The sequence below is a fragment of the Rhipicephalus sanguineus genome, chromosome 1 (genome assembly GCF_013339695.2).
Source record: "Rhipicephalus sanguineus isolate Rsan-2018 chromosome 1, BIME_Rsan_1.4, whole genome shotgun sequence".
Classification (NCBI taxonomy): Eukaryota; Metazoa; Arthropoda; class Arachnida; order Ixodida; family Ixodidae; genus Rhipicephalus; species Rhipicephalus sanguineus.
Genome location: NC_051176.1, coordinates 292,785,263 through 292,813,197, shown reverse-complemented (window position 1 = coordinate 292,813,197; position 27,935 = coordinate 292,785,263). Strand labels below are relative to the sequence as shown.

General features: G+C 43.4%; 1 protein-coding gene across 1 annotated transcript; it reads right to left on the bottom strand.

The window, feature by feature from the left end:
- On the bottom strand, positions 1–27,811 carry LOC119379275 (26S proteasome non-ATPase regulatory subunit 4). Its single transcript, XM_037648528.2, has 11 exons — positions 27,705–27,811; positions 27,381–27,521; positions 27,178–27,289; positions 20,483–20,569; positions 20,343–20,411; positions 20,205–20,266; positions 8,077–8,215; positions 7,182–7,302; positions 2,723–2,881; positions 431–519; positions 1–338 (listed from the first exon to the last, which is right to left on the bottom strand). Exons 1-11 carry the CDS (start codon positions 27,782–27,784, stop codon positions 120–122), a joined length of 1,278 nt encoding a protein of 425 aa, XP_037504456.1. The 5' UTR covers positions 27,785–27,811; the 3' UTR covers positions 1–119.
- Positions 27,812–27,935: the final 124 nt, after the last annotated feature.

Below are 27,935 nucleotides of genomic sequence, written 5' to 3'. Positions count from 1 at the left end.
GTTCTACGCCTTTATTAACAATGCAAGTGACCCTGTCTTTTAGGGTGCTATATTAGAAACAATAGTTTAGGCTTCCAGGCATATGAGCTCGTGAAGGAGATCTCGTTAAAGGCACCTATCTAGTTCCCTTCACTTGGCTTCTGCTCGTCTTCAGCATCCTCATCCTGATCAGCAGGCTCGTTGACTTGGACACCATGAGTGATCACTGCCGGAGCACTTTGGACATTTCTCTGGACGTCTGCAACAGGAAAGCTCTCAAGGATGGACATCACAAAGCCTGGGTCCTGGAATATCTCGTCCTGGAATATGTCGTCATATTCATCATTGCCATCCGAATCCTGCACAGTAACATTAACCATTGAGGGTTCGCACATCGAATGACACAGCTTGAGGCGGTGCAGGCCATAGCCTTGACTCGAACTTTGCTTACCTCTTCTGCAATCTGCTCGGCCTCATCTGTATCCAGGGCATCATGTTCAGGCAGCACATCAGGTAGGAGTGATGCGATATGCTCAGGCACTAAAATAATGTGAAACCAGTCATTGTGTAAACACTAAATAAACTGCTTCTGTCCCTTTAAGGCTTTCAAACCCAGTAGGTTGCTCCACTTTACTGCCAGCCTGCATCTTCAAGTGGAAGTATTTTGTGACACTGCCTTCCAGAGGGCAAAATGCCCGAATGTGAGGGATGTTGGTTTCAGTGGACACAAAGTTACCACTATAATCAAGCAGCACAAGATCCCATTTCTGCTAGTTTGTATCCAAAAATATATTCCTAAAGCAGCTGGTCCATCAATCCTTTCTTTTTCTTTTTTTGGCAGGCCTTTTAAATAAATGAAACACTAAAAAAAATAATGCTGTTCCTGTAGTGCAGCATTTTTCAGAATGTGATTTTCAGATTTTTAGAGCCTTCTAGAGGGCCTAGAAATGTGCCAGTTGTAAATATTCTCGGTAAAAAAGGCAATCACAATAACAATGAACTTGAAGTTTTGCTGGGAATTTGTGATGAGCTATCAGATCACATTATTTCAAAAGACGTGTAAAGCGCTCTTCTCAAGATTCTTGTGAAACTGTAAGAATTGCAAAAATACAAAGGTTCATGCCAAAACAGGGTCAATACCTCCATTTCTGGCTTGAAAAATCACCCTTTTCAAATTAATTATAGATTATGAGTCACTTATAAATAACAAGCTGTAGTAATGGGCTATAACATGCTTGTTGAGAGATTCATTTGTAAGGAGAAATCTTCAGTTGTACAATAAAAATGGCATGCTTATGTATAACACACCCTGTATAAGAATATGTTACAATTCATTCTCGCCATTTTCTACATCCCTTGAAAACAGTATGCAGTGCTGTAGTATCACACTTCTCTATTTCACCGAATAAAACACTGCTCTAACGAGCGCAAGCATGCATAATATGTGATCGAGTCTTGGCAACTTTCACTGCTTGTGGATGGGCGTAAGTGGATACCAGAAAATAACATTTACGAACATGAGTTGCATGTCTATAAATTTGCAGAGTTGCCTGGGCATCTTATTTTTATGGAAACATAGTCTTTTATAGAAAATAATTGCGAAATTTCTCCACTGCAGCAAAAGCTCAATTTCAGTTAGATAATAGTTGGACGCTTTATTCCAAGGTTGTTGTGTTGCACATAAATGAGTTTGAAGAACACTTGGACATTGTAGACTAGCTACAGTAATGCAGAGTTAACAGAGCATCATTAATGAGCAGTACATATTTTTCTATAATTTTTTTGCTGTGAGCTCATCAGCTTCTAGTACAAACATTTGTGTGAGAAAGCCACATCTCTCACTCCAATAATTAAGAAGCAGCCTTACTCAGTTGTGCATGGATTACAGCATATACTTTAGCAGATTTATAAGTGAACTTGGAGCTTGGCATCCTCAAACTGCACAGTGGTATAGCTGGGGCCCTGGGTTAATTTCAACCAGCCATTTTCATGTGCATTTAAATTTAAGTGCAACATAAATGCAACATTTATGCATTTAAAACCTATCAGAATGCGCCTGACAAAACTGGGAATCTATCACCGCCATGAAGCTGCTGCAATGGGTCTTGAAGCAATGGATAGCTGGGCTAGAATTGCGGTAACTCCAGGCTAGGTACCATCTGTTTATGGTGAGTGAACTAGACAAATTAAATGCATTGAACTGCCAACTGTTTTAACATACATTTATTTGCATGTTTATCCTCAAATTTATGGAGATTATGTTTATGTACTGTTTTTCTCCATAAAAATTTTGCAATAGTATTACAGGTTTCCATCTGCATCTTTCAGTAGAACTCTTGGCATCATCGTACGTCTGGGGTGTCTGGGCTTTATTTACTGACAAGCAGTCAAGCCAATTGCACATCCCTGCAAGTTGAATTTCCCCAATTGCAAAGATTGCTTACAACCATAGTTTACCACTTAATTTTTGGGAGAACAAAACATGCAGGAAAACACTCCATGTGTTTTATTTATTGATGCAGAGCAAGAAACTGGACCTTGTGGCAAAATCTGAGTAAAAACCAAGCAACACTGAATGCAGAACATTTCAAAGATAAAAACACAGGTCACTGCAGTTGTTTAAACTTAGCAACATGCAAGCAATAGTAGCAGTGAGTTAGTTCTACAGCCTCTGGCAAACCTTTTACGCTTCACAAATGTAAATGGTGGGGTTAAGGGAGAGGGCAAACCAAAGAGCACTCACAAGACTGGTGCTGGAGGCACATCACCATAGCATATGCAACCTGCTCATCATATGTCATGGTACTGTGGTCTGTGAAGTCTCCTACTGCACCGAAGTCACCTGGCCCTGTTTCCACGTAGAGGGGCTGGTCCAGAAGCCGCTGCTCTTCGGTCAACAAAGCTGCTCACACAGAACAGATGCATGCTAAGAAAATTCCCGCCTGTGATTTGGTCATTGCACTTTCAATTGCAATAACTGCACACAGAGGTTGAAGGTGTTGGCATGCTAGACTCTGGCGCTGTAGCAAGAAATGCTGAGAAACAATAGCGGTGCAATGAAAAAGGTGATGAGCATCCTTATCTAGATATCTTTTCTCTCTCTCTTTTTTTTTCTTTTATACTGTTAGGCATCACGTGTGGGCAGACTGCAATATTTTTCAACAAGCATTTTATGCCCATGCAGAAGTGACTTAAACCTTCAATGGGCTCACTTTTGCCTCCAAAGAGAAACATTTGAACTGCACTTAAGCATTGCATTTTGACATAGCAGCTCAGAACAGGCGTGTAGGACAATTTAAGTTTTAGCAACCACCAACCACCAACCGGCTCTACATGGGGCACTGGCAGCCATGAAGGCAGCGCCGCTTCTCACAGTGCAACTCCTTTTACCTCGTAGGCAACACAGAACAGAGCGGGAATAGATAAAAATATACACACTCTAACTTTGAGGACCAATTATGGCGCACATGACAGCATCAGACTACGTACAGCAAAGTGACTGTCTTCATAATCCAGCTTCAAGGCTCTTCCTCTAGGCTGCGTGACATACCGGTTTTTGTTACTTTTAAGCACGAATTAAAAATATAAAACCTACTCACAACGCACAAAATGATGCTAGAATCTTTCACTATATTTCATGGTCTTTTCATTTCTACCAGGATCTAATCACACGTTCTTTCCAGATGTCAGTCCCTTTAAAGCATGGAGGATTTCATCTTGTAGCAATCAATCAAAATGCTTACCCGAGTAACACCACCCACCTATTATACATCAACTGAGCAAAAGTGGGCACAAATGTAGTGCATCAGTGTTTCTGTGCCCCAGTCGATTTGCTCATTAATCAAAATGCACATATATGTGGCAGGGCTACTCTCGGGGCACCATGTGGTATTCACAACACCAGCAGCCTATAGGGAGCATGCAAATTCTAACCAAGACAGCTGTCCAGAGGAGGATCGCAAGCTAAGTAGGAGGGCACAGATGCACATTGTTCAGCAGGTTTTGACAAATATGTAACACTGTGCAGCTTTTGTTACATATTATGAGCCACATTAAAAACCGCCCCACACTGCAACATTATTTGATGTGGTGTTATAAGCTCGCATTGCTGGTGTCTATGGCAGTGCCAAGAGTGAAATTTAAGGAGGAATGGGGGTGGAAACACCCTCGTGTATGTCATACCCAACACTTTCCCACTCAGAAGGGGAAACGAAAAGGGTTGTGACGAGGAATTCCACTTTATCTCTCAGCTTGTGGACTTCAGAGAGAAATGAATTTTCTAATAATAGAAAATTACCTGTTCACAATACCAAAGGCAGCACTCGTGTGGCAAGAAGATGATTTGTAAGGGAGAAAATGCGCAAAAAGTAAATGCAGGTGGCATGGGCGTAGGCAGGGGGGTGAAAAAGGTGCATTTGCCCCCCTCAAGCCACACCGGCACTTGCCCCCCACCCAAGCTATGCCAGCTCTCTCCCCCCCCCCCCCCCCCCCCCCCACTCCCCCAGCCGCGATGCAAGACAGGTTTGCAACCCCCAAGGCAAAATTCTGCCGACGCCCATGGCAGGCGGTGAAACCACCCTGAAGTTCCCACATCATTTGCTGTGATGTCATAGATTTCGATGACATCTACTAGGGTCTACATAGTTCTTAAACGGTAAAAATGAAGTACATTGCCCTCTAACTGGGCAGAGCCTTAAAGAGGCCCTGCAACACTTTTTGAACACGGCCAGAAAATGCGGCCTATTGGTATTCGAGGCTCCTGCAAACGTGTGCGAGTCAAATATAATTTACAACTAAGCTTCAAAGTCAGCTAGAAATCACTTGCTTTTCTCTCGACAAATGCCATAAGCTTCATTTTTATGCCATTGGTGGATTTCAGCATTGTGAGCTGCATAGTTACCGTGGCCACTGCGAAGTGCTGCGACAAGCCTGCATTGCTCTCTATAGTGCTAGAATTGCACACAGTACAGAATCACACCAGCATGCTCGTGATCACACTGAAAGTAAGCTGCGCATTCAAAGAAAAAAAGAAAGTGCTCAAGGTCATGACACTCACTGACGTACGGACGTAGCTTCTTGGCCCCTTGTCCTCCCCCCCCTCCCCGTGCAACCCGTTCCTTGAGACAAGAGGAAAGAGAAAGTGCTTAAAGCGTGCGAAAAATCCCTGCAACTCCACTTGTATTCGAAGGATTCTGGAAATTCTTGTGGTAGTCGATTCGTGAGGCAATGAACACCGACACCAGGGTCATTCGATGATTAACTGTTGCACGGCCCTTTTAACATATGATTTGAAGTTTCAGAAAACTTGGTGAAGCTAATGTAGCTAAACTATAAAAAACACTTTGAAATCCGTGAAGTCACTCAGACATTCATTTGTGGAGATCTCCGCGCGAAACTTAAAAATGAAACTTCGACCTTCATTTTTCTTCTATATCAATAAACTTCATAATAAACTTTCACCGTCAATAAACGATAGTGAAATTGTTGATAGAGGTAAGAATAATTTATTCATCTAAATTGATCCATTGTTTCACTTTAGTGTCCCTTTAAGCATGAAGCACTTTATGCTGGGATTTATTGGTTTGGCTGTGAATGTTACACATGATAATCATTCACCGGTATTCATAGCAGCTATGAACAATTAATATAGTTCATATGCTTTATTTTGTGCACACTTCTGCTCTGTGCAAATATTATGTTCCTGTGATGTGACTAATATTAATAAAAACTGCACACGTTGTATTTTGCATGAAAGTCACACAAGGTAGTTAAGAAAAAGCAGTTTTTCATTATGTCCATAAATGAGGAAACAACGAGCATATAACACATACAAGTTTAGCAAGAGTATTAAAAAAAACTTTTTTTGACTCATCTGACAGAAAATTTTATAACCAGTGCACTGACAAAAATACTAAGAAAGTTTAACGAAGTTTAACCCTACCAAATTTTTTGGCAAAAAACGATGAAAAAATACTGAATTTTTTATCAGCCTATTTGATTTTAGGTGTCTTGAAACAACTCAAAAACTATTTCAAGGCGCTTTATTCACAAGATACAAGCAAAATAATCTTGAAAATATGCAGAGGATTGGCTTCACTGCACTGCACCCCAGAAAGTGCCCTAACCTCTCCAGCGCTCGGTGCAGAAAACGTCCCTTCGAAATTTCAAAAATAAAGCACAGGGACAAGCGAGCCCGTCAAGAAGAAGAAGAAAAAAAAAAAAAAACTTGGACGCGCCAGTTGGGGTTTGTTTACATCTAATACGTTGAGACGCGGCCATTATCAATATCTGATAATTTAGATTGTATTTCACTTGTTCTTTTAGGGGAATAAATATTGTGACCAAGAAGTGCACCGTTTTTTCCCTAGGTGCGCTCAAATGTCAGAAATCGCAAAATTGGTGGAAAAGTGTTTTTTTGCGGCCAGAGTTTGTACATTTTTTTTTTCAGGTGAACAAAATTTTTTTTTTTTTGCAAAACTAACTTCGAAACCATTGTTCTGGGTGTAGTGCCTAGACCTACAGTAAATTTCATCAAAATCGGGAATGGTGACCGGGACCTCGTGTTCGATCTTATTTGGACACACCCAGCAGGCACATGTGTGTGTGTGTGCGCACATGCATGTACTTTCTTTATGTTTGCCCTTGTTTATTCTTCCCAAAAGAAGTGCACCCTTTGGCTGGTTTTTAGAATGGCACATAATCACCTCATAGGTGGTGTCACAGGTTTGCCAATTTAACTTTGCAACGCTTTCTTCCTAAGTGTATTTCACTGGAAACAACCTTACCCTTTGTGGACAACTCAGTTTGTGCACTGGAGCACACAGCACATACGGTTAATAATGCAAGACTTGAGCATGTGATTGTGAAAAAAGGGTGAAGGTTGCTGTGCCTGCATGGCAGGTGTTGGCACAACCAGACTAGCCACGTGAAAGTATGCCCACACCACTTTGTTGCCTGCTGGTCCTCCCCATGGCAAATAAATAACACCAACACACCACTCCTGCTTAACTATTACATCTATAACAGCATTGATGGCATTAATTCCAGCAAGTCATCTAGATGGATGAGGCCTTGCAAAAAAATGCACATAAAATAAACTAAACTAGAGAGCCAGCAGCAATACCACCAGTACCATAACATTTCAGTGCATCACACATTCAATTCAACATGATGTGACAAGTTGATAACTTAAGAGCACGTACATGCACTCGCAGTGCCAGAAGCTGCCGGAGTAGTATCTTCTGATGAACCAGCCATTTCTTGCCTGGCCTCATATTCCAGGCAATGCCGATGGCGTTGCTCTTCCAGAGACACGCGCAGCGCCTGAAAGTAGGGAGTGGCGAGTCAAATTTTCGCAGCATGCATTTGCTGACTACGCCTCATATTGGTATGTGAAGTAAAGGCATGCATCCAAGGTGCTCTAATAAGATGTGGCTTTTGAAAGGCTAAGCAGGCCAGGGCACAAGTTATAGATGCACATTTACACAACATCTCTTGCACAAGTGATTCAGGTAGAAAGTAGGAGTTCAGGGGAAGATGGAAGCTTGAAGAGACGAAAAATTAGTGAATACGGGGTGTTGCTGGAGCCAATGTTTCGACAAGCGGACTTGTCTTTTTCAAGGCTGCAACTGCAGTTGCAGCCTTGATAAAGACAAGTCCGCTTGTCAAAACATTGGCTCCAGCGACTCTCCATACTCCAATGATTTTTTCATCGCTTCAGGTAGAAAGTGTCACATTTCACCAAGCAAAACTAAGTGCCATTATTTTTTTTTTAGAACAAGAAAGAGTGGAAAGCAGCCAACTATAATGAACACACATGTGCATGCACATGTAGGCATGCACAAGCACACATTTTTTCAGCTACAAGATTAGTGCAGATTGACAAGAGCCAAATGGCATACCTAGCCAGTTGCAGAAAATAAGGGACACCTGGTTTTTGTGGAAAGGATAGTTTTTTTTTTTTTTTTTAATGGACGAAGCAAGTGACATAAAGCCATTGAAGTACTAGCAACCAAGTGAAGGCCGAGCTACTCCTTGATTTACAAAATGTCATGTGCGTGACAAAAACACAGACATCTTTAAAAATGTTCCACCTACCAGAAGAAAAGCTGGATCATCATCATCAAAATCAAGATTAAAGTTAATGGCACTCCTGCTGTCTTCACCTTGGACTATCGCAGTGCCAGCAACCACTTTGCTCAGGATATTGCCTGCTGGCACTGTCACCATGTGCGAGCTGCAGGGAAGGCATGTATGGACAGCTAAGTAAAGCTAAGTAAAGCACACAATTTGAGCATTAGCAGGCACATGCAGAAGTCTCAATTAATATTGGACAGGACAGTGAGTAGAAGCAAATTAGTGATCAACAACGTTATTGCAGTCTTGCATTCACTGTGCCATTCATCATGCAAGTGCACAAAATGCCACACATTAGACCACGAACAGTGTCTACAGAAAAGAGGCTAGTTCCATACTGACTGATACAGTACAGTGCCAGGGTTCACAAAACCAGAATATTTCTTAATTATATGCAATCGTCACAGTGGGACTCATCAGCCTGAGAATACTTGCACAGTGCAGTTCACTGAAATACGATAACACCCAAAAATAAGGTGGCTTTCAAACTGTGGTCAAATAAAGAGGAATGTTTGTACACACCTACAGTAAATAAGGTACCTAACTGATTTTACTACTGCTCTGATCTAGCACAGGGACATAAAAGTGGACAATTAGGATGGTTCAGCCCTATGACCATTTGTGCTGCAAAAGTGGATTGGGAGATGTGTATTAGAAGCTGTGTTAATATTTTTTTGTCTTGGCATGTTAATCTACACATAAACTACATCACTCAAAGTGAAGAGGTGCTTTGCTAAGATCAACAAAGTTAAAATTTTTTATGGCTCATATCACAAAAACTCAAATGTTGTACCGAGTAAGATTTATCATGGTACGTACATAAAGATCACCTGTCCTAAATTCACATGCGTGTGCTAAAATCATTGTGGTGCAACATATACTTAAAAAAAATGCATTGTTGACACAGGAGAAGGCTTGTTTTGAGTGGCCTCTTATGCTCAAACACAAATTAAATACTTTCATAAATCTGTCCTCATATAATCATGTTTATTTACAAAAAGGTTGTAACTATTGCCTCAGCAGTTATTTTTGTAAACAATAGTCGGATACAACTTGAGAAGTCTGGAGAGACTCCACCAAGACGACCGAAGCACGACAGCTGATCGCCTCCCCGACTAAAGAAATAATCCGGCTAATGCGCCCAGCAATGTACTCCGAAGGAGGGGTCACCAGCCGTCTGGCTCTTGACGTCAGTCTGGAGTGCGCACCCATTGGTGCAGGCTTGTGTGCATCTGCCTTTGAGGAGGAAATGCCGCGGACTTCTAAAGCTGTATCCGACTATAATGTCCAAGATGGTAACTAATTAAAGAATGAATGAATGAATGAATGAATGAATGAATGAATGAATGTTGGAGTTGTTAAATCTGACGTTTTTGAACTCCATTTTTAAAAGCAATCGTTTATAAATTTCTAAACATGCCTGTCCAGAACCAATAATTTGATAACTGCGTAACCTTGTTTTTAATGTCAACCAACGTGATGTTCATGCAATTCTGAAAACACCGTAAATGAGATTCATGCTAAGGTATTTTCAGCATGTAATACGTCACTGTAGATGGGAGATGTATAAGACACATTCTTTGTAATAGTATTGTTAAACACAAGCAAATAAATCCAACAGACAATTAAGCAAAGGAAAGCATAAGGGACATTATCTGTTTTAGGAAATCGGATGAATGGTTCCAGAGATATGTCTCGACTAAGCAGTATCACCAGCCAAAAAAGTCATTTCGAGATATTGGGCTTCGAAAGTTTCGATCACATATCTTGGTCTGAAATGACCCTGTATATTAAAGAAATGCGTTTTTATTGATTTCTGTTTCTTTGCCACCTTTTACTGGCTTTTTTCTATTTTTTTATACGAGTCGTGGTTGCGATTCGCCGAGGTTGATTCGAGACGCCAAGCTCATTTCAACTATGCATTCACGTGCCGCTGGCGCACACTGGAGATACGAGGGCTGACACCGTCGATGCAATCGTCTTTACGATACAGAGGTTGCTTCGCTGTGAAAAGGGCCGTCATAATCGTTGTTGGAGGTGCGCTGACCACGGTAACACAGTTATATAACGATCAGCGCACCAATCCACCGAACGCGTTGTACCGTGACCAGCGGCGTGTCCGATAACACAACGATCGCAGGCACATGAGACTTCTTAGTCGGCGGGCAGGATGCGATATCGTAAACACGGTGTAGAGTTCAGAAAGTGCCGCGAGCGATAACGAAATGCGAAGCTGCGATAACAAAGGCTGGCTGCACGACGGTGACGACGGCAGCAAAGAACGAAGCAAGCGCTAGCACTGCTAGCACCACTAGCAAGGTCAATCTAAATAGGTCGCGAAAGTCGGAACGAAAAAGTGGTCGGAAACCTATTGCGACAAACATCAACACCCGCGGGACGATTAAAGCGCTACTAGGTGAGGGGGGGACAAATAATGAAAAACAAAAAATTAATTAAGCGTTATTTTCATTAGCTTTAAATTTATTTGTCACGAATTAAATTAGTAGTACTTAAATCAAACTTTAGTCTTGGGTATGTGGTTGAGTGGCCAATTTTTTTCGTTATTTTCAGAACAGCGGGCACAGCAGCAGTATGGTAACATGGGCCAACGGTTTTGCGCATTTGAGATGCAAATGTTCTGTGCAAATGGCGTGGCTCGTTTTTGCAGCGAGTAGGTTTGTGCCTTCGTCCGTAGATATTTCCTCGCATAACCGTTGTTTCTAGTCGTGGTACTTGGCAGAAGGTAATAAGCCCATCGCAGCCATCGGGAACCGTTTCAGGACTGTGTTTTGCCAGCGCACGGCCGGCGTGCGTGTCGCCCTTCGGGACGATGAGTCCGCCACGCTACGCGAAGAAGAAAACGCTGCGCTGTCTACGGATGCAAGAGCAACATGTGTGCAAGTGTGTTTGTGTGTGATGATGATGTGGATTGTGTGGCCCATGACGGGGCCGAAGAGGGAACGACAGTTCGCTCTGCGGTACGCCTTGGAGGGGAAGACGACGAAAAGGAAGCGCGAGCGGGGCGTGCGGCTCGAGAGTTGGAGCGCGACACGGTGGAACGGCAGCCGCTGGTCGGTGGTTCGGGTCGCGACATCGCTTAACCAGCGTCCGGCAGCCATGGGACCTGGGGTGATTCCCGCTCTGTGCCCGGTGCTGACACAGAGACCGGCAGCCTAGTCTGTTCCTGGCCTGAGGTCCTGGGGCCCGAGTGGTGTCACGAGGTGGCGCGGTAGGTTGGCGACGGGCAGCTAACTGCGCTGCAGGGGCCTGGTGATCTACCGGCCTGCAGTGCCATCATCACCACCACTACCACCTCGCCACGGTCAAGGCAGCGTGACTGTGACTGCCAAGGAGTACCGGTGAGACCGACCTCGCCGCAGCGGCAACAGTCATAACGGCGGTGAGTTAGGCAGTTTGTGGTGCGAGGCGCACGTAGGGCGTTTAGGATGTAAATAAGGAATGCTGTAAGTGTGTTGTGTGTGAATCGTCTCAGAGTTATCGGTTGTGTTAAAGTCTGTGTTGTGTGTACAGAATCACCTGACTTCTGGTTGAATTATTTCGGATCCTGGGCCCACATTACATCATCACAGTGTGCACGTTGAATTGTTATGCTACTTCTGATTTCTGTGGTATATATTTTGGGGTAATCCTGTTTCAACTGGAAATTTCGCCAATAAAATACTCCTTATCTTTCAAATCTGTCTTTTTCGTCTTCCGTTATCTGCAGGCTTCCATTAGGAGCCGTCATAGTGTTAAGAAAAAGAACATGTAGCTATAAAAAAAAGTAAGAAGCGGGCCCTGTCAAAAAATTTCATAATTTCGCCCATCGCGTTAAACCGTGACGTCATTTCCGCTTCGGTTGTGACGTCATCTTTTTCTTTTTTTTATTGTTTGTCCCCTCCTCACATAGATGGCGACTGTTGCAACAAACTAGCCACCGCTTGAACGTGGGCTTTACGGAAGTTACGCTACCAGTTTACATAACCTTGCACTAGCACTAGTCGCAAACCGACGACGCACGGAGCAAGCCGCGGAGAAGGCCATCGCGTCATCGCGCGCGGCAGCAATAGCAGCCGCGCGTTCCCCACTCTCGAGGAGCGCGCGCTTAGTCCAATGGTAGCTGCGCGTCGAGACGCGGAAAACTCAAACCTCTGCGAGCCCCCCCCTAACTGTAGCGTAGTAATTATGACATAAATTGAAATGAATTAATGTCGACGAAAAAACACCGTTCTCGTCAGTGGGGCCTGAGCCCACAAACTTCGAATTACGCGGGCCCCACCGATGGAAAGGGTGTTTTTTGTCCCCTTTAATTCATTTCAATTTATGCCATAATTATTATACTACAGTTAAAAGCAACAGATGATGTCCCTTATGATTTCCATGGCTGAATTGCCTGTTGGATTCATTTAGTTGTGTTTAACAAAGAAATGAGCCAGTCAAACAATTCCCCTTCTTTTGTTGTTATAGTATTGGTTGCGTAAGTGTTCATGCCAGAAGCTGCTACTGGAAAGCGATTGGGTGGACCCAGCCCAGCCTCATAGAAATCGTTAGATACAGGGTGACATGCATCACCCTGTGTCTGTCTTATGTTCCTATGGTCCTAGTCAATACCTGGCAATGCAAAAAAAAGGTAAGTTATACCAACCAGCTCCCGGTGCAACCTTATTTTATGTCCATGGAAAAGTGGGACACTAGGCTGCTGCACCCAGGTGGGCAACCGTTCACAATGTGGTACTTGTGGGCCATCACAACTTGGCATGTGAACGGTCACATGGTAGCTCTGGCCCATGGGAGCCATGCGAAATTCCCTGGTAGATATACGTATTTGTTTACTGTGGATAATGCATTACCATTAACAGAATATGTATATCCTAAGGGTTTCTGTTTCTGCTTTGTCATCACTGCTACAGTTATTTTCTCATTATTTTTCATGTGACGTACATAAAACATCTTAGCCCTTAGAGTTATGAATTTCTTGGCATAGTATGCAGTCGCCTGTAAATAATCATCATTCTCAGCGTATCCTATTTCCACTGCAGGACAAAGGCCGCTCCCAATGATCTTGGTATTCATTCTGTCGCTCTAACTGACCACCGGTTGCAGTGGTGTAATCACACAAAATTCACAAAAACGTTTTATTTTTAATTATATCAAAATTAAAATCATACTTTAAAATAAAATTTCAAAAATATGAGCATGAGTATTGGCACCGGGTAAGGGAAATGTCACCTCTTCTAGTTCACAGCGTGGCTGCTAGACGCGGCATTTTGTGAAAAACACATTAACTTGATTATTTTCCTCTGGGTTTTGCAAGAAAGCAAGGTTGCGTTAACCAATTTCAGCACTCACGCTTTCGATTGGGCTGAAGATCTCAGTGGCAAAAAGTTCTGTTCGGTATCCCTTTAATGTCAACTAAATTGTTGGCTACATCTGGTTGTTGTCTGATCCATTCGGCTATCTTCCGATCTTTTTTTAATGTTATCCCTATCGTTTTCCATTTGAACACAAGCTATGTGGTCCTTTACTTTTTTCCCAAAGTTTTTTTCTATCCTCCAAGTTTGAGCCCTATATGTTAGTACTGGCAATATGCAATGATTGTACACTTTGCACTGACAGTGGTGAATTGCCTGTCAAGATTTGGGAATGTATGCCGTATGCCCACCCTTATTCTTTGGTGAATTTTCTTTTCATCCATAGGCTTCCATGTTAGTAACTGACCTACTTATGAAAGCAGCAAATTTCCTCTGACTCTGCTCAGTGGTTGTGAAATGAGAACATTTCTGCGTTTATTGTTTGAATAGACAATTCAACTGCAAGCTAAAGCTTCCTCAGATACAGTGCCACAAAAAGACCTAGTGTAGGCAGCCATCCTCAAAGCTTTGCAAGGCTTGTTAGAGAGAAATTGAATGCAACCAAAAAGGAATACCAGAAGAGACTGCATATGGCACATACTGAATCTGTTCCCTGGACTAAAATAAACTATGTAGTTTCTTCTCTTCTCACTTTGTGTCCCTTCTTATCAGTGCTCTGAACCTCACTGCTGCCCTGGTTTGAACTCATGGCACTGTTATCAAGTAGATTGCACTCCATGGTCAAGGAGCAGCTTGTTAAACATCAACTTGCTTTCCCAAATAACCTCCAACTTGTAGAATGAATGGCATATTGTTTGGTTTCCATATAGAAAGGAACTTATTGCAAGAATGGATGGGGTGCAGAGGAAGGCAGTAAGGTGCATTACAACAGCCATATTATCGGCTTCCAAAAAGGGCCATCCAAACAAGACGCAATGATCCAGCTTAAAGAGCAAGTTGACATGTCGATACTAACTTCTTTCAATTGTTTTAGATTAGAACGTTACAGGCACTCTCGAACACTTAATGAATACGACTTTAACTCAAACTGCTTTAAATATTCATACCGTGGTCAGAAAAGAGATGACCAAGTTAAAACACAAATACAGGGACAACGTGCAAGCCTCTCGGGACAAGATCATACAAATGCAGCTCACAAGACCACCAGGGAAAAAACATCCAGGGTACGCTGGATCCCCGAATGAGACACCGGATGCAGACTTCTCCACTCAAGGGCACCGGGTAGGCCCTATACGTCCCATGCATTTTTGGCCATTTTGAGGTACAGTTTTCTCAGGGACTAAAAGGGATATCTGCATAATGCATACATCATTTTCTTCCTAATTTTCTGCTCTTTTAACCGAAACAGATTTATTTAAATCTGACAAATATTAGAATTTTGGTGAAATTTTTACCACTAGGACCTAAATTTTGAGTTAATTTGCATCTTTGAAAATTTGTAACACAAAAACTGTAAAGTGCATAATTTCAATTCTGCTTCAGTAGTTGTATGCATTTCTGCAGAATACAAGAAAAAAATGATCAACTGGTTATCTTGGAATACACAGGAAATAATGGGACCTAAGTAATAAAAAATATGGTTTTGAGATAATCGAGTTTAAACTTTGAATACAGCTGAAAAGCGAACATACTTTGCCACAAACACTGTTCAACTATTTTATTTAGTAGCTACAAGCTTGGTAATCATTGCCAAAGTCAATTTTTCACTTTGGAGCCTCTCGTTTTGCTTGCCTTGCTTCTTTTGTGAGCTGTCATGCAGCTCTATCCGCAATGTATCGTCGATTGTGGTCAACTTTTTCCAGCAAATTGACTGTATTATGGCCAGGCTTCAATCCTAATTATTTCGGCTCTTGCGATACTGCCATTATCAAACGAAAGAACAACATCCAATGTCGCAAACCTTAAGACTCTGCGTTCAGCACCTCAGTACAGCAAAACCTCGTTAATTCGAACTCGGTTATTTCGAAATCCCGCATAATTCGAAGGGTTTTTGTGGTCCCGTATTTTGCAATGCAAATCTGAGTGGATAATTTGAAGCGGCGGTCAGCGCCAGCCCGGTTAATTCGAAAACTTTGGGCGCCATGTGCCTATTCCCGATCCCGACTTCGCCGCAAATCCGCGGAAGCCACGGCCCTTAGGAGCCACAGGGCAATGCAGTGTAGTGATATTATAAGTGACAGTTGAAGCAACCCAGCCTCGCTGCTGCTAGCGCAAAAAAAAAAAGAAAACACGGTCTCGTGGTCAGCTAAAAACGTGCGCCTGCAGAAAAGACGTGCTTCACTGCAACACTGCGGTGACACGCGGATAGCATGTCGCATGCTTCTCGCAACGTCAGCACGTCACGATTTACCCATTCTTTTTGGGAGAAGAAAAGATAATAAAGGACGGTCTGACGGAATTCATGATGTATGCGAACCTCCGATTGGCGGTTGCTTCGGCAATTTCCGCACTTGCACTGCTGGCGGAGTTCTTGCCTGTAACGCCTAATTCGAAAACTGAGTGAAAACTTCAATGATCATGTTTTTCAGCCAGAACACATTGCGGATTCTGTCACACTCGCCATTATCATATTCTTTATTTTACCAGAAAGAATGGGCGAATGGTCGCATCATGACGCGCTGAGGCTGCGAGGAGCAGGCGACATGTTGCCCGCGTGTCACCACTGTGCTGTAGTGAAGCACGCCTTCTTTTCCGCAGGCACGCATTTCAGCTGACCACGAGACTACTTCTTTTCTTTTTTTTTTTGCGCTGATAGCAGAGAGGCCTGCCGTTTTCCCGAGTTCGCGGCAAAAAAGGGACCGGGTATTGCTGGAAAACAACCCTTGGAGCCACAAACTAGAAGGCCAAACGACCACCTCTGATTACTTTCAGTAATTCAAAGTTCCTTGCATCCCGCTTTTTGTATGTTTCGCTAATTCGAAAACCCGCTTAATTCGAAAGTTTTTCACAGTCCCAGTGACTTTGAATTAACGAGGTTTTACTGTACATAGCCGGCATTTATTTGCATTTACAAGAGAACTGTATTGGTTGCTACGAAATCTATACTTGCTGAAGACCTTCTTTACCATCAGCATCTCAACTTATCGACAGGCACGACAGACACAATGAAGCTAGGAACTGAAAGTGTTCGAACAGATGCGCTCCAAAGAACGAGTGCAAATAAAAAGGCGCACAGCATCTTCGAACTGCCTTAGAAGCTACCCGACAATTTCCTATACACAGCTGACTCCAGACAAGCATTTTGGCTTTCGTACACAAAGTTTTCTCTTTTTTTTTAGAAAAATGGACCGTAAGCACGTAGTGCACACGAGGGGCTTGTCCTAGGGTGCGTGTTCACTCACTACTTGCTTTCGGAAAAACTGGTTTTCAGCCACAAAAAATACTTTTTAAGCACGAATGTGGAAAATATGAACAAAGGCACACCCTTCCCCAATTGCAAAGAAAGAAGAAAGGAATTCTTTTTTCAAATTTTGCCTTACCCTGTGCCCTTAAGAGGTCAAGGCAGTCTTATAGACTCTTATTAAATTGAAACCAGCCCCTGGCCCAGATAGGATTACAAACAATATCCTACGTAGCCTAGATGATCAAGCCATTGAGCCCATCAATAAATGCTGAAGCGAAGGAGACAAACCAGAAGAATAGAAGCTGTCTGATGTGATCCTCATACCCAAACCAAGCAAAACCCTTGAGGACAAGAACATGCGCCCCATATCCCTCACTTCCTGTGTCGGTAAGGTTATGGAGCTCATGTACTTTAATTAAACGAAATCAACTACTTCCTGGAGCGTGATAACATGTACAACAGCCATATTATTGGCTTCCGAAAAGGGCCATCCACACAAGATGCAATGATCCAGCTTAATGAGCAAGTTGTTGATGCCACAAGTATACGACCCAGGGACATTCTGGGGTTGGATCTCAAGAGTGCCCTTGATACAGCTAAGTACATAGCATACTTGGAAAGATAAACCAGCTCAGACTAGGAGCACGTCTTTGCCATTATATCAGCAGCATTCTCACCAATCGGGTGGCATGACTCAAGATTGATGACACAATAGCCAGACGCGTCAACATGGAAGGAGCAGGTAGCCCCCAAGGTTCTTAGTATCCCCATGTAGTTCAATCTAATAATGAATGGGCTATCGGAGCAACTGGAAAAAATTGAGGGCATTAATCATGCCATCTACGCTGATGTCATTATATGGACAACGAAAGACATGTGCGGTGGAGTTATGCAGGACTGACCTTCAGGAAGCAGTAACCACACTCATAACATGCCTCAGCAATACCATCCTACAGTATGCACCTAATAAATTGGAACTTCTCTTACACCGGGTCAGAAGAAGAGGGGCCCCACCAAGGGAAGCAACCGTGTTCAGACGACATGGAATAAGAATCACAATGGAAGAAGGTACCCTCATGTCCAAAATATGGGTCCTGGGTCTATGGCTGAAAGAAATTGGCAGTAACACGGAGCTCGTAACCCGCTTCCATAAGAAAGTTATGGCTGCAACGAGCTTCACACGAAGTATCAGAAATTAAAAGAGAGACACAAAGGCGAATAATGTCATCAAACTAATACAAGCATATGCACTCAGTCACATCGCATACATTGCTGCTTTTGTTGAATGCAGTAAATCTGAGACGGACAAAATAGACACACTAATTGGGAGGACCTATAAGATGACGGCCTTAGGACTACCCCAACACACGGCTAATGAACGTCTCTTCAGGTAGGGAATGCACAACATGCTTGTGGAGATCACAGAAGCACAACAAACGGCTCAACTCGAGAGGCCATCTGGCACCCAGGCTGCTAGAGAAATTATGCAAATAGGTGTTGATTATCACGGAGTACGAAGACCCAAGGAGGCACTACTCTCAGCTGTTAGAAATGCCACGGAGAATATTCCCAAAAACATGCACCCGATGCATGACGTCGAAAGGAGAAAATGTCGGGCTGAGGCCATTCTAAAGAACCATGGCAGACGAGATGGGGCCCTTTTTGTTGATGCAGCCAGGTAGCCCAAAGATACTTCACAAGGACATAGCACCCTACCTGCCTTCTCTATGGCAGTACTGGATAGCCACAACAACATGAGAGTCACAGGATCCACTAGTTAAAACTTCCGAAGTGGTGGAAGAAATGGCAATCGCAATAACCATACTCGACAGTAAAGAATGGATTAATTTATCATCTGTGGTGTTAAGAAAGCAATCCCTAACTACATCAAATGCTGGATCTCCATAGGAGCTGCACATGCGCTGAATGCCAAGGCTAAAAATAAAAACTTTCAGGATGGCACCATATCAAATGGTTTCCCGTGCACATGGGATAACTCAGCAGACAGAAGGCTGAAATCCCGGACAACAGTAATCAGCTGGCCCACCACATCGCGAGATCTCTAACCCACTGCGACACTCTTTGGGCTGCTGATATGTATGGGGTGTTCTGGGAGGACCCCGTAATGGGGGAGCAGAGTGAAATGGTTAATGCAATACAGGACAACAATGACCTCATGGTGACATACGAGATCATGAGCCACTTAAGAAAGCAGAGGCAAACCTATCCACACCCACACCAACAATTTGATAGATCAAGCCACAGACCTAAGACGTTTGCAAACACACACCTTTCAGAATTCTGTAAACCTACACAAGTTACACCTGCTTTAACACCCATCGCCAGCCTGTCCGTGGTGTGGGTACGCCCAGGCTGATATGGCCAACATTCTATGGGGCTGTACACGTAATATGCAGTTCTACAAAGAAGATAGCATTAGACCGGATCTCCTTGAAGAACGCTGGCAAAATGTCTTGACCAGCTCAGGGCCCATAGACGAACTCTGGGCTGTCCAGCAAGCCAGGACTAATGCCGAGAGGTTACCCCCTCAGCTATCGATACAGTGGTGGTTTAGCCCAGGCCAATAACCTCGCTGGACCCTTCAATAAGTTTTATCATGCCATAACATATTCATAATTACCTCAAACCATAAGAGAATGGAACCAACTTAGCCCTCCTGTTACTAATGCTTCATCTTCAAATACATTCTTAGATATAGTAGAGAGGTGAATGTACACAATGAGCAGTTTCTGTGACTGTTTTTTTTCTCCTAGTAACCTGTATCCAGAGTTCATTTCAAGAACCTGATTGGATCATTGTGCACCATACCACTGCAATTTTATCATTTGTAGTTTTGCCATGATTTGTAGTCATACCATGTGTATTACTACTACTGATCTCCATGTATTGGTAACTTATGATCTTGCACTGTATATAAATGATTTGATGGCGTTTTCTTTCTGTTTATATGCATGCCCTCCCTCCTACGAGATCGGCAGTATTGCTAAAATAAATAAATAAATTGCAGTCACACAGGCATAAAAACCCTTTTTCTGCCACTTTGTAACTAATAACGTGGAACTTGTTGCCTGCTCACAGTAATTAAGGTTGTTACTACTGTCTTTTCAAATTGAGGGGCGCACCCGCACTCTTTGCAGTGCGCGCCTATATGTGAAAGGCCATCGGTGCGGCAATTGGCCTCGTGTTCCCAATGTTAGATTAAGGGAACACGAGGCCAATTGATGTTACTACTGTTGTTGACTAAGATGACCAACTTAAGTACACACACTAACATATTTTCGCCATTCTTTTAGTATAAGCAGGGCTCACAACAAGAGCAGCCTAATTCTGAATTTTCATGGCAATAACCATACCTTCCAGTACCATCTCCATTGAGGATGCTGATGAAACTTGACAGCTTTCCCATGTTTTCAGCCTGGATGGAATCAAAGAGAATTTTACTGCAATGTTGATCAACATTACATAACAGCAATGTAAAGTGCATAACTCACATATTCTCCAAAGTTCACAATATCCACATTAACTTTCTCTTTCTTCAAGTGTCTGGCAAGTTGCTCAAGCTGAACAAAAGAAGAAAAGGTTATGTTCATCAGGCAGCCTTTGTTCTTAGCCAGTAGTTATGTGCACAAACCTCCCCAGTGCTGGTGACAACTGGGCTTCCAACAAAAATCACCATCCGCATCTTGTGGCTCTTGTTTTCTCGATTCTTGAGCATAAGCTGCAAATAAAAGGTAGGCTTAGACACATCTTGCAAAGCACTACAAAGGAAATTGCGGTATGTTCTGTGACACAGTGCTTACTTATTTTCTCTTCACATACACCCTTATTAGTGTGAAACTGCACACCTTGTTCAATGCATACTGGATGCGCAACACAATACAAGGATGAGAAAGACACATCTCAAGTGCAAACTCCCAATTGGTTTGTGAGAAGACAAAACTCACTTAACAAGCACAGAAGTTGGCTTTGCTTTAAATTTTGAATTTTAATGCAAAAATTATGATAAAAGGTCACAAATAACACATTGAACGCACGAAAAAAAAATTACGACTAGTAACAAAGTTCCCAGGAGGTGGTCACCGCTGATGACCACCGTGCCGGAAGGGTCTGTGCTCCACAAATATGTAACAATTGGTGGTTTTAAATGTAGCAGCATACTTTGCGCTTTGCACAGAGGAAGTCACTTCTTGTGGAATTCCGAAAAACAGTTTTTTTCCTTTCCAAAGGCAGAGTTACACGTTGCATGTTTGACACATCCAAACTGTTCGAGATGGGTGTGCCTTTCTGCTACAGTTCGCACACTTTCGTGGTGAACACCTTGTTGGCTGATGGCTGGACGCTGCTGTACGAATGGCGAAGTCCACAAAGGATTTGAATTTCTTTCATTTGGCCCCTGCGCCAACAGATGACTTATGTTTATCTGTACGATCTATAAGAGCTTGGACAGTCATCTGTCGGGCTAAATTTCTTCTAAAATCTTTCAAGGTCACCTTTTCGGAACCAGCATGTTCCCGAAAAATGATGCATGTATTGACAACACTGCAGTCAAGAAGTTAAAAAAATATCTGGTGCCACCACTTGCGCGATTTCCAATCCACCTCATACTTACATTTCATCACCCTTCCTCCCTCCCGTAGCCCTTTCATGCACGGTATTCAGGTAACCACCCTGAATAAAGTCGCTGTACAGAATGAAACTGATCCGAAGCGCATTTTTACTTGCACAGCCAGCAAGAAACACTGTTCCGCTGTGTGTTACACCAAAAAAAGTTCGCGTGCAACCTCACGTACCTCTGCGCCCGTATAATCTTTCAGGGTACAGCGCGGGAAACGGCATGCTTGTTGCAAAATTTTTTCTTGTAGGGAAAAAAAGTGCCCTGGATAACTAGCGCCATCTGGAGCATCTTCATAAGCGACTAAAAGGGCAAAGCAAACACGTATTCGCTCGCTCAACCTCTAGATGTCACTGCTAAAAAATGTTGAAAGGGTGGTCACCGTAGGTGACCACTGTGCCGGAAAGAGTTAATCATCAGAGGTGCATCTGGTGGTGAAGCTGAACAAATAAACAACTAAGAAAACTTAAGACACCTATTTCCCCTTTTTGCGATGAAAAACACCTCAATGACCTCCCTTTCAGTTCTCGACTTAGCCTTTGATAAGAACTTTGTCTTTTCAAGACGAGGCAAACAGCTCTTGCTATCGCACCTCTTACAATGCAGGGCGAGATTGCTGCCCATGCCGGGCTGCTGCAGCTGCCTGTGTCAGCTCTCCTTCGATACTATTATCAAGGGATGAAATAAAATTCTGAGGTGGACATATCAGGTGACTCCCGCATACGTGATGCGCACGCGCCTTTGTTGTTTGTAACTGTGTCATTGCGATTGTTCCTTGCTCTTATGTTTGTTACTTTGAAGAACCTTTAAATCACCTACTTTCTGCAAATAAAGCCAGTTTGAAGTTTTGCACTCGTGTGTGTGTATGTGTTCCTGTTGTCGTCCCATCTTCATCGCGCAGTTTAAAGGGACACTAAAGAGCAAAGCGATTTTTCTCGCATTAGTAAAGTAGTCTTCCACGATACCAAAAACATCACGCTTTCTGCGCGAAGACGCTTAATAAGCGAGAAAACACGCAAAAAGAAAATACAGGTGGCGACGCCATCTTGGAATTCCCGCACCATTTGCCGTGACGTCACATATTTTTGACGGCGCCTGCTTGGGCCTACGTTCCTAAGTTCCTAATCGGTTAAATCGAAGTACATTGTCCTCCGAGGGGGCCAGAGACTTCACATAACGAGTTTGTGGAAATTTCGTCGAGCCAGTGGCACCAAAATACGTTAAATGCTTTTTGAAGTCTTTTACGTCACGAATTACAAAGTTCGGCGCGAAATTTAAAAATGAAACTTTGAACTTGGTTTTCTCCTCTAATAATAAACCTGTGGTGGTGAAATAAACTACACAAGAGTTCTCCGAGCACACTTTAGCAATCTAAACCAATTCATTGTTTCTCTTTAGTATCCCTTTAAAACCTTTTTGAAACCATGAACCGACTAGCCTAACAACACGCCTTGCTTTACCAGTAGAATTGAACTTTCCACAGGGGATAAAATCTCTATGATGATGCTAATTTTCTTTTCTAGAAGGTGAAACACACGAGCTGCTGCCATTTATTCAAACAGTACCTAAGTAATCATGGAACCACCTATGTTCCCATGTGAATCTGCGGTTGCCAACATTTTTTTAATCCTCTGACTATAAGCAGTGTGAGGGGTTGGTTTTAACTACATTGGCTTGTGGCTTTCTTCTTGTATCCACTATAGCACTCTCTCCAGTAGAGAGGATACTTGAACATCAGTGTACAGCTAAGAAATTTGGGGAATCAATGAAAAAAAGGAATAAGAGGAGATCCGAGAGCAAAGACTCACTTCCACCCAGCCACTGCAGAGAATCTTGAGTGCATTCCTCTTTGCCTGGCCCCTCCTCCTCCTCTTTCTGCTGTCTGCCCTTTCCCTAATCACTGTTGACTTCTAATCACAGAACACAGCTTTGCTCGGTGAAGTTGGCCTTCTTGCTGGCTCTATCAAACTCTGGTTCTGCTCTTGGCTCTCCACTTTCTCTTCTATTATTTTATTTTTTTTACTCCCTTGCCTACACAATGCTGCTGAGACAGCCTCAGTCTTTAACGTCTTCACAGCTTTATTAAATCCTTCAATAACTCTTTCTTGCCACTAGCTATTGGAATGTTTACCTGTCCACGCAGTAATCAAACGTAACCCTAGCAAGTTTTGGAATACACTAACGAACTCTCCAAGTATGGATGCTTAATGTATCTTGGCCTATGTTTGCTGTTTCGTACTTTTTTTGATAATGAGTTGGATAATGAGTGCATTGGTAATAACTGCATTTCTTGTGTGTTTGAATGTCACTGCATTCCACCTTCTGTGCCCTTCTATATGTTGTTGTTTTTACCTAATTCGACTGTTTCAACGTTCCTTTTTCTTATGTATGCTCCCCTCTTATGTAATACCTCAACAGGGGCCTTTAAGGACCAATAAATGATGCTGGTAATGATCAGGTGGGCTATTCGTGTGGATAGTTACAGCCATTTGCGTTGCAAGAAGGGGAGGGGTAGGTTAGAAGGGTTCAACTGCCCTCCTAGAAATTGAGAGTTTTTATGTACAGCCAATATTAATTATTTAGGCCCTAAAGGAGCCGACTAAATTTGTCTAATTAAGCGACAGGCAGAAAAAAAAAATACACCGCTGACTCATATTAAGGCAGCTAGTACTTGACCAGACTGCAGCAGATCTCGGAATCATAGACACACCCACCATCTAAGGGTCCAAAGTAGAAAATTCACTTCAGAATGACATTGGAGCGCCTAAACTACGCATAATTCGAACGCGCACCTGACTTTTCAGCAAGAAAAGCAGCATATATCCGATTCTAGCTGGCATTAAGAAAAAAGATGAAACTGTTTGCTTAACGTCTGTTGTCATTGCTATCAGGCAGCACTTTATCGATACGAAGAACAAAACATGTCCTCCTTCTTAAGGTCGATAGCGCGTTTGATGTTCCGCATTTATCAAACGAATCCCCAACAAACGAAAGCGGACGGTGGCTCAAGCCAGACAATGACAAGAGTGGACACACGAGCCTATAAGCGGCGGAGCTACGCAGCTTCACGCCAGCCGTTAGACGGCAGCACGTCACTCCCTGTTTCCAAGAGAACGCGCGTACTAGTTATCCACTGCAGTACCTTTTCTGGTTCACGATACATCTACTTGTCTTTGTCAGACTATGTGGCTGCGGCAGTGGCTTCCGCTGGCTCGTAGTGCGGCTCTAAATCCGTCTTTATCATCTGCGATTGGACAGTTCGAAATCATCGATTGGTAGCTGTCATGACCATATATGGTCAGGGATTGCCGGCATGGCAAGACGACGCGGCATGAGCGGCGACGCATGTGAAATTCGCTGGGATCGTCTGCCGGGAACTCACTCTGTTTGGCGGCTGCTTGGTAAGAACGCCTTCATTAGGTTCTTTTTTCCCTTCATTACTTTGCAATGTATTTGTCGCTACAGCTTTAAGTTGACATTTGACGCACTTTGTGTTTTAGCGCCGAAAGCTTCTTTCTGCTTCACGCTTCGCGTATGATGCTCGTGAACTGCTTTGCATTAAGAAATAGCAACTTGAAATGCTGTGCAGCACGTTAGCGAAGAAATCGTTTCTTGGCGCCAAAAATGAGTCGCCGCTTGCGTCGTAAGGTTTTCTTTGTGCATTCAATGCCGTTACACGCAGTTCTAATTCACTGCATGGGTGTGCAAACGTGTGAAAGAGTGCAGTTGTGCTTAGAATCGTTATTTGTGGTATTCACAGTTTGCTTGACGCCTATGTTAAGAGCCGAATAAGAGAGAACTTGAGAAATGAGAACTGTGTTCGTTGGCCGTGGCTACGACGTAATATTCTCGTTAAATACTGCCTCAGTAGTTCATGCACCGAAGGTTGCTTTGTGTTCACTGCGGCAACTGCTTGAGACTGTTTTTCGCGAAAGGGCGCTGAGAAGTGCGTCGGAGACAATTTGCGCGAAGGCCAGAGAAAATACGGTAAACTTTTTTCTCTTTTTCCAGGTCATGCCGTCCGGAGTCAAGTACTACGGCAGCTACTGCTGCGCTGCGTGGTGCAACGACTAAGTGGTTCAGGATTCCGCGAGACGACAGGTAGCCCTTTGCACCTTTCCAAGATGTAATTTTGAAGTTGTGGTTGTCATTAGCTAACTATCAAAGTATGTCCGTATCTTTCGCACTATTTTGCCGTTCAGCTAGTTAGTGTTTGGATGGTCATACATATTCTTCATTCGCTTAAATCGAGTGGCCCCTTTTCTCTCTGAAGTCCCCTTTTCCTCTGTGATGCTAATGCTGTCTTCTGCACATTTATTGTATTGTAAGAATTTTCTAAATATCGCCTATTTATTCCTACTGTGCAATTTCTCAACATGTGGCAGCTGTCTTGCATTGTGCAGTGCACCCATCTTTTGTATGTGCTTAGTGAGAATGTGACTTGAAATAAATGTTTCGTCTCTCCCAACGATTGTCATGTCTGCATAAACAATGGCATTGTGTGCTCGCCGCTCTGGCGGTGTGGCTCAGACTGACCACTTTGATAGCCCGTTTTGCTGGAACACCAGAAACACGTGACGAGACTTGTTGACGCTTACCGTTTGAAATTTAATCAGGTTAGTGTGACTTTGGTCAGAGTGAACGCGGCGTGTCGTCGTGGAACTCGCTATCCATGGTGGCATTCGTCAACATGTTCGTCAACGTTTTCGATTTGGCCGCCATCATTTCTCCACGGTCGACGCTAGCTAGGGCCGACTCTCACACGGTGGGATACAGTTTTGGTTTCGAATCGGATTACATGGCTCGAGGAACTTTTGATCAACTCTCTCCAAAATAAAAACAAGCATTAGAATATTACCGGGCTCAACTTTTCAGTGGGATGCGATCTGTTGCGCCGCGAAGTGGGACGCTTTCCTCGCTGCGGTTACCACTCGTTTCTGACGCGATCAGTGACCAGCCAATTTCCAGGAACGAAATAACTAAACTTTAGTTCCGCAGAAATTTGTGGGGCGCCGGCCGGGACCCTTGGTCGAGATCGAGCCTTCCGGAGCAAGGTTCCGTTAATTAGGCGAAAATTCACGTGTCATCTGTCGCAGCTAGGGACATCGGTCGCTCTGCACGCTATCGCTCATGGTGCCCATTATGGATGATGCCACCCGGGCCTTGATGCCTACTAGAACACTGCAATGCTACTCTCTAAAACTAGATCTATGTCATATTTCTAAGTAATATATTTTTAAATGATATCACTGTCGAACATGCCTCAACTTCCAAATATCTCAGAATCATAGATCAATTATGTATTTCCGTTTCGAGTGATACATCGAGCTCAACATATGTCGTAAAGGCGACGCTTTTTTTAAATAAATAAATAAATAAACTTACGAGAAAAGTGACTGACTCAAGGCACAGTGAGAGATGCAGAAACCTCCGAGCAAAAGTCGAGCCATTAGAAAGTTTTTTTTTTTTTTTTTTCCATGTAGAACGGTAGAACGCGCGGCGCTTGACCTCAGGTCCTATGGGATGTACACGCCTGGAGTTTCGTGTAAGTGTTGTGCGCCTAGGCTGAGCTTACGTGCTGACTACCAACAAGAACAAAATACCATTGCTATCCCTAGCAAGGTCTTTGAGTAGTACATCGTAACAAGTTACGGTGGAATCTCACCTGGCCTTCAATATTCGACAGTACTGTGAAAAGGGGAAGAAAAACTTACATGAGCGACGCGGACAGTGGCCACGAAGTTACTGTCGCCTTTCGGCTGGAGCTGTGCGAGCTTGTACAGAAGGCGTCCGACATCTGTGGTGAGGGAAGCCAGGACTTCAGGGCTGTGCAGACAAAAATAAATAATTAAAAGGACCAAGGACAGCAAAACCATACAACCTGAACACAACCTGAACAGATGTGGACCCCACATACCCTGCCATTGTCATCAGAGCAACGTTATTTTCTGGGTGGCGTCGAGTCTTCGATTGGCAGACGATTCTCACGGCATCTTCCTGCGCTTTCATACGCGACGGGGGAAAGTCGCCATTCCTCATATATTCACTGTTGTCCACACTGCAAAAATTACAAAAGAGGTCCATTACATGTACGTGCACCTCAAAGAACGCTTACTATTCCGGCACGAAATAAGCGTAAAAAACGCGCAACTACTGATGCAGATTCGGCACGTTTCCCCATCAACAGAAATCTGAGGCTTCTCCCGTCACGAAAAGGAATACAAGCTTTTCAGACACTCACCAAACAACTGTACTTTCGAGAACCATTATACCAGCAACGGATGTTTCAACCTCGCGTTGCGAATGGCTAAGCTGGTACATTCAATGCGCGAGAGACGCAGCTCGTGCGTTCGAAATTGAAACCATCTCGCGCACGCGATCCAAAAGTTGACTGAGGCGCCAATGCATAGAGCGGTAGTTGCTTGAACTAAAATATTGTCTGCGAGACCTCCGCGATTCACTCCGGCAATCG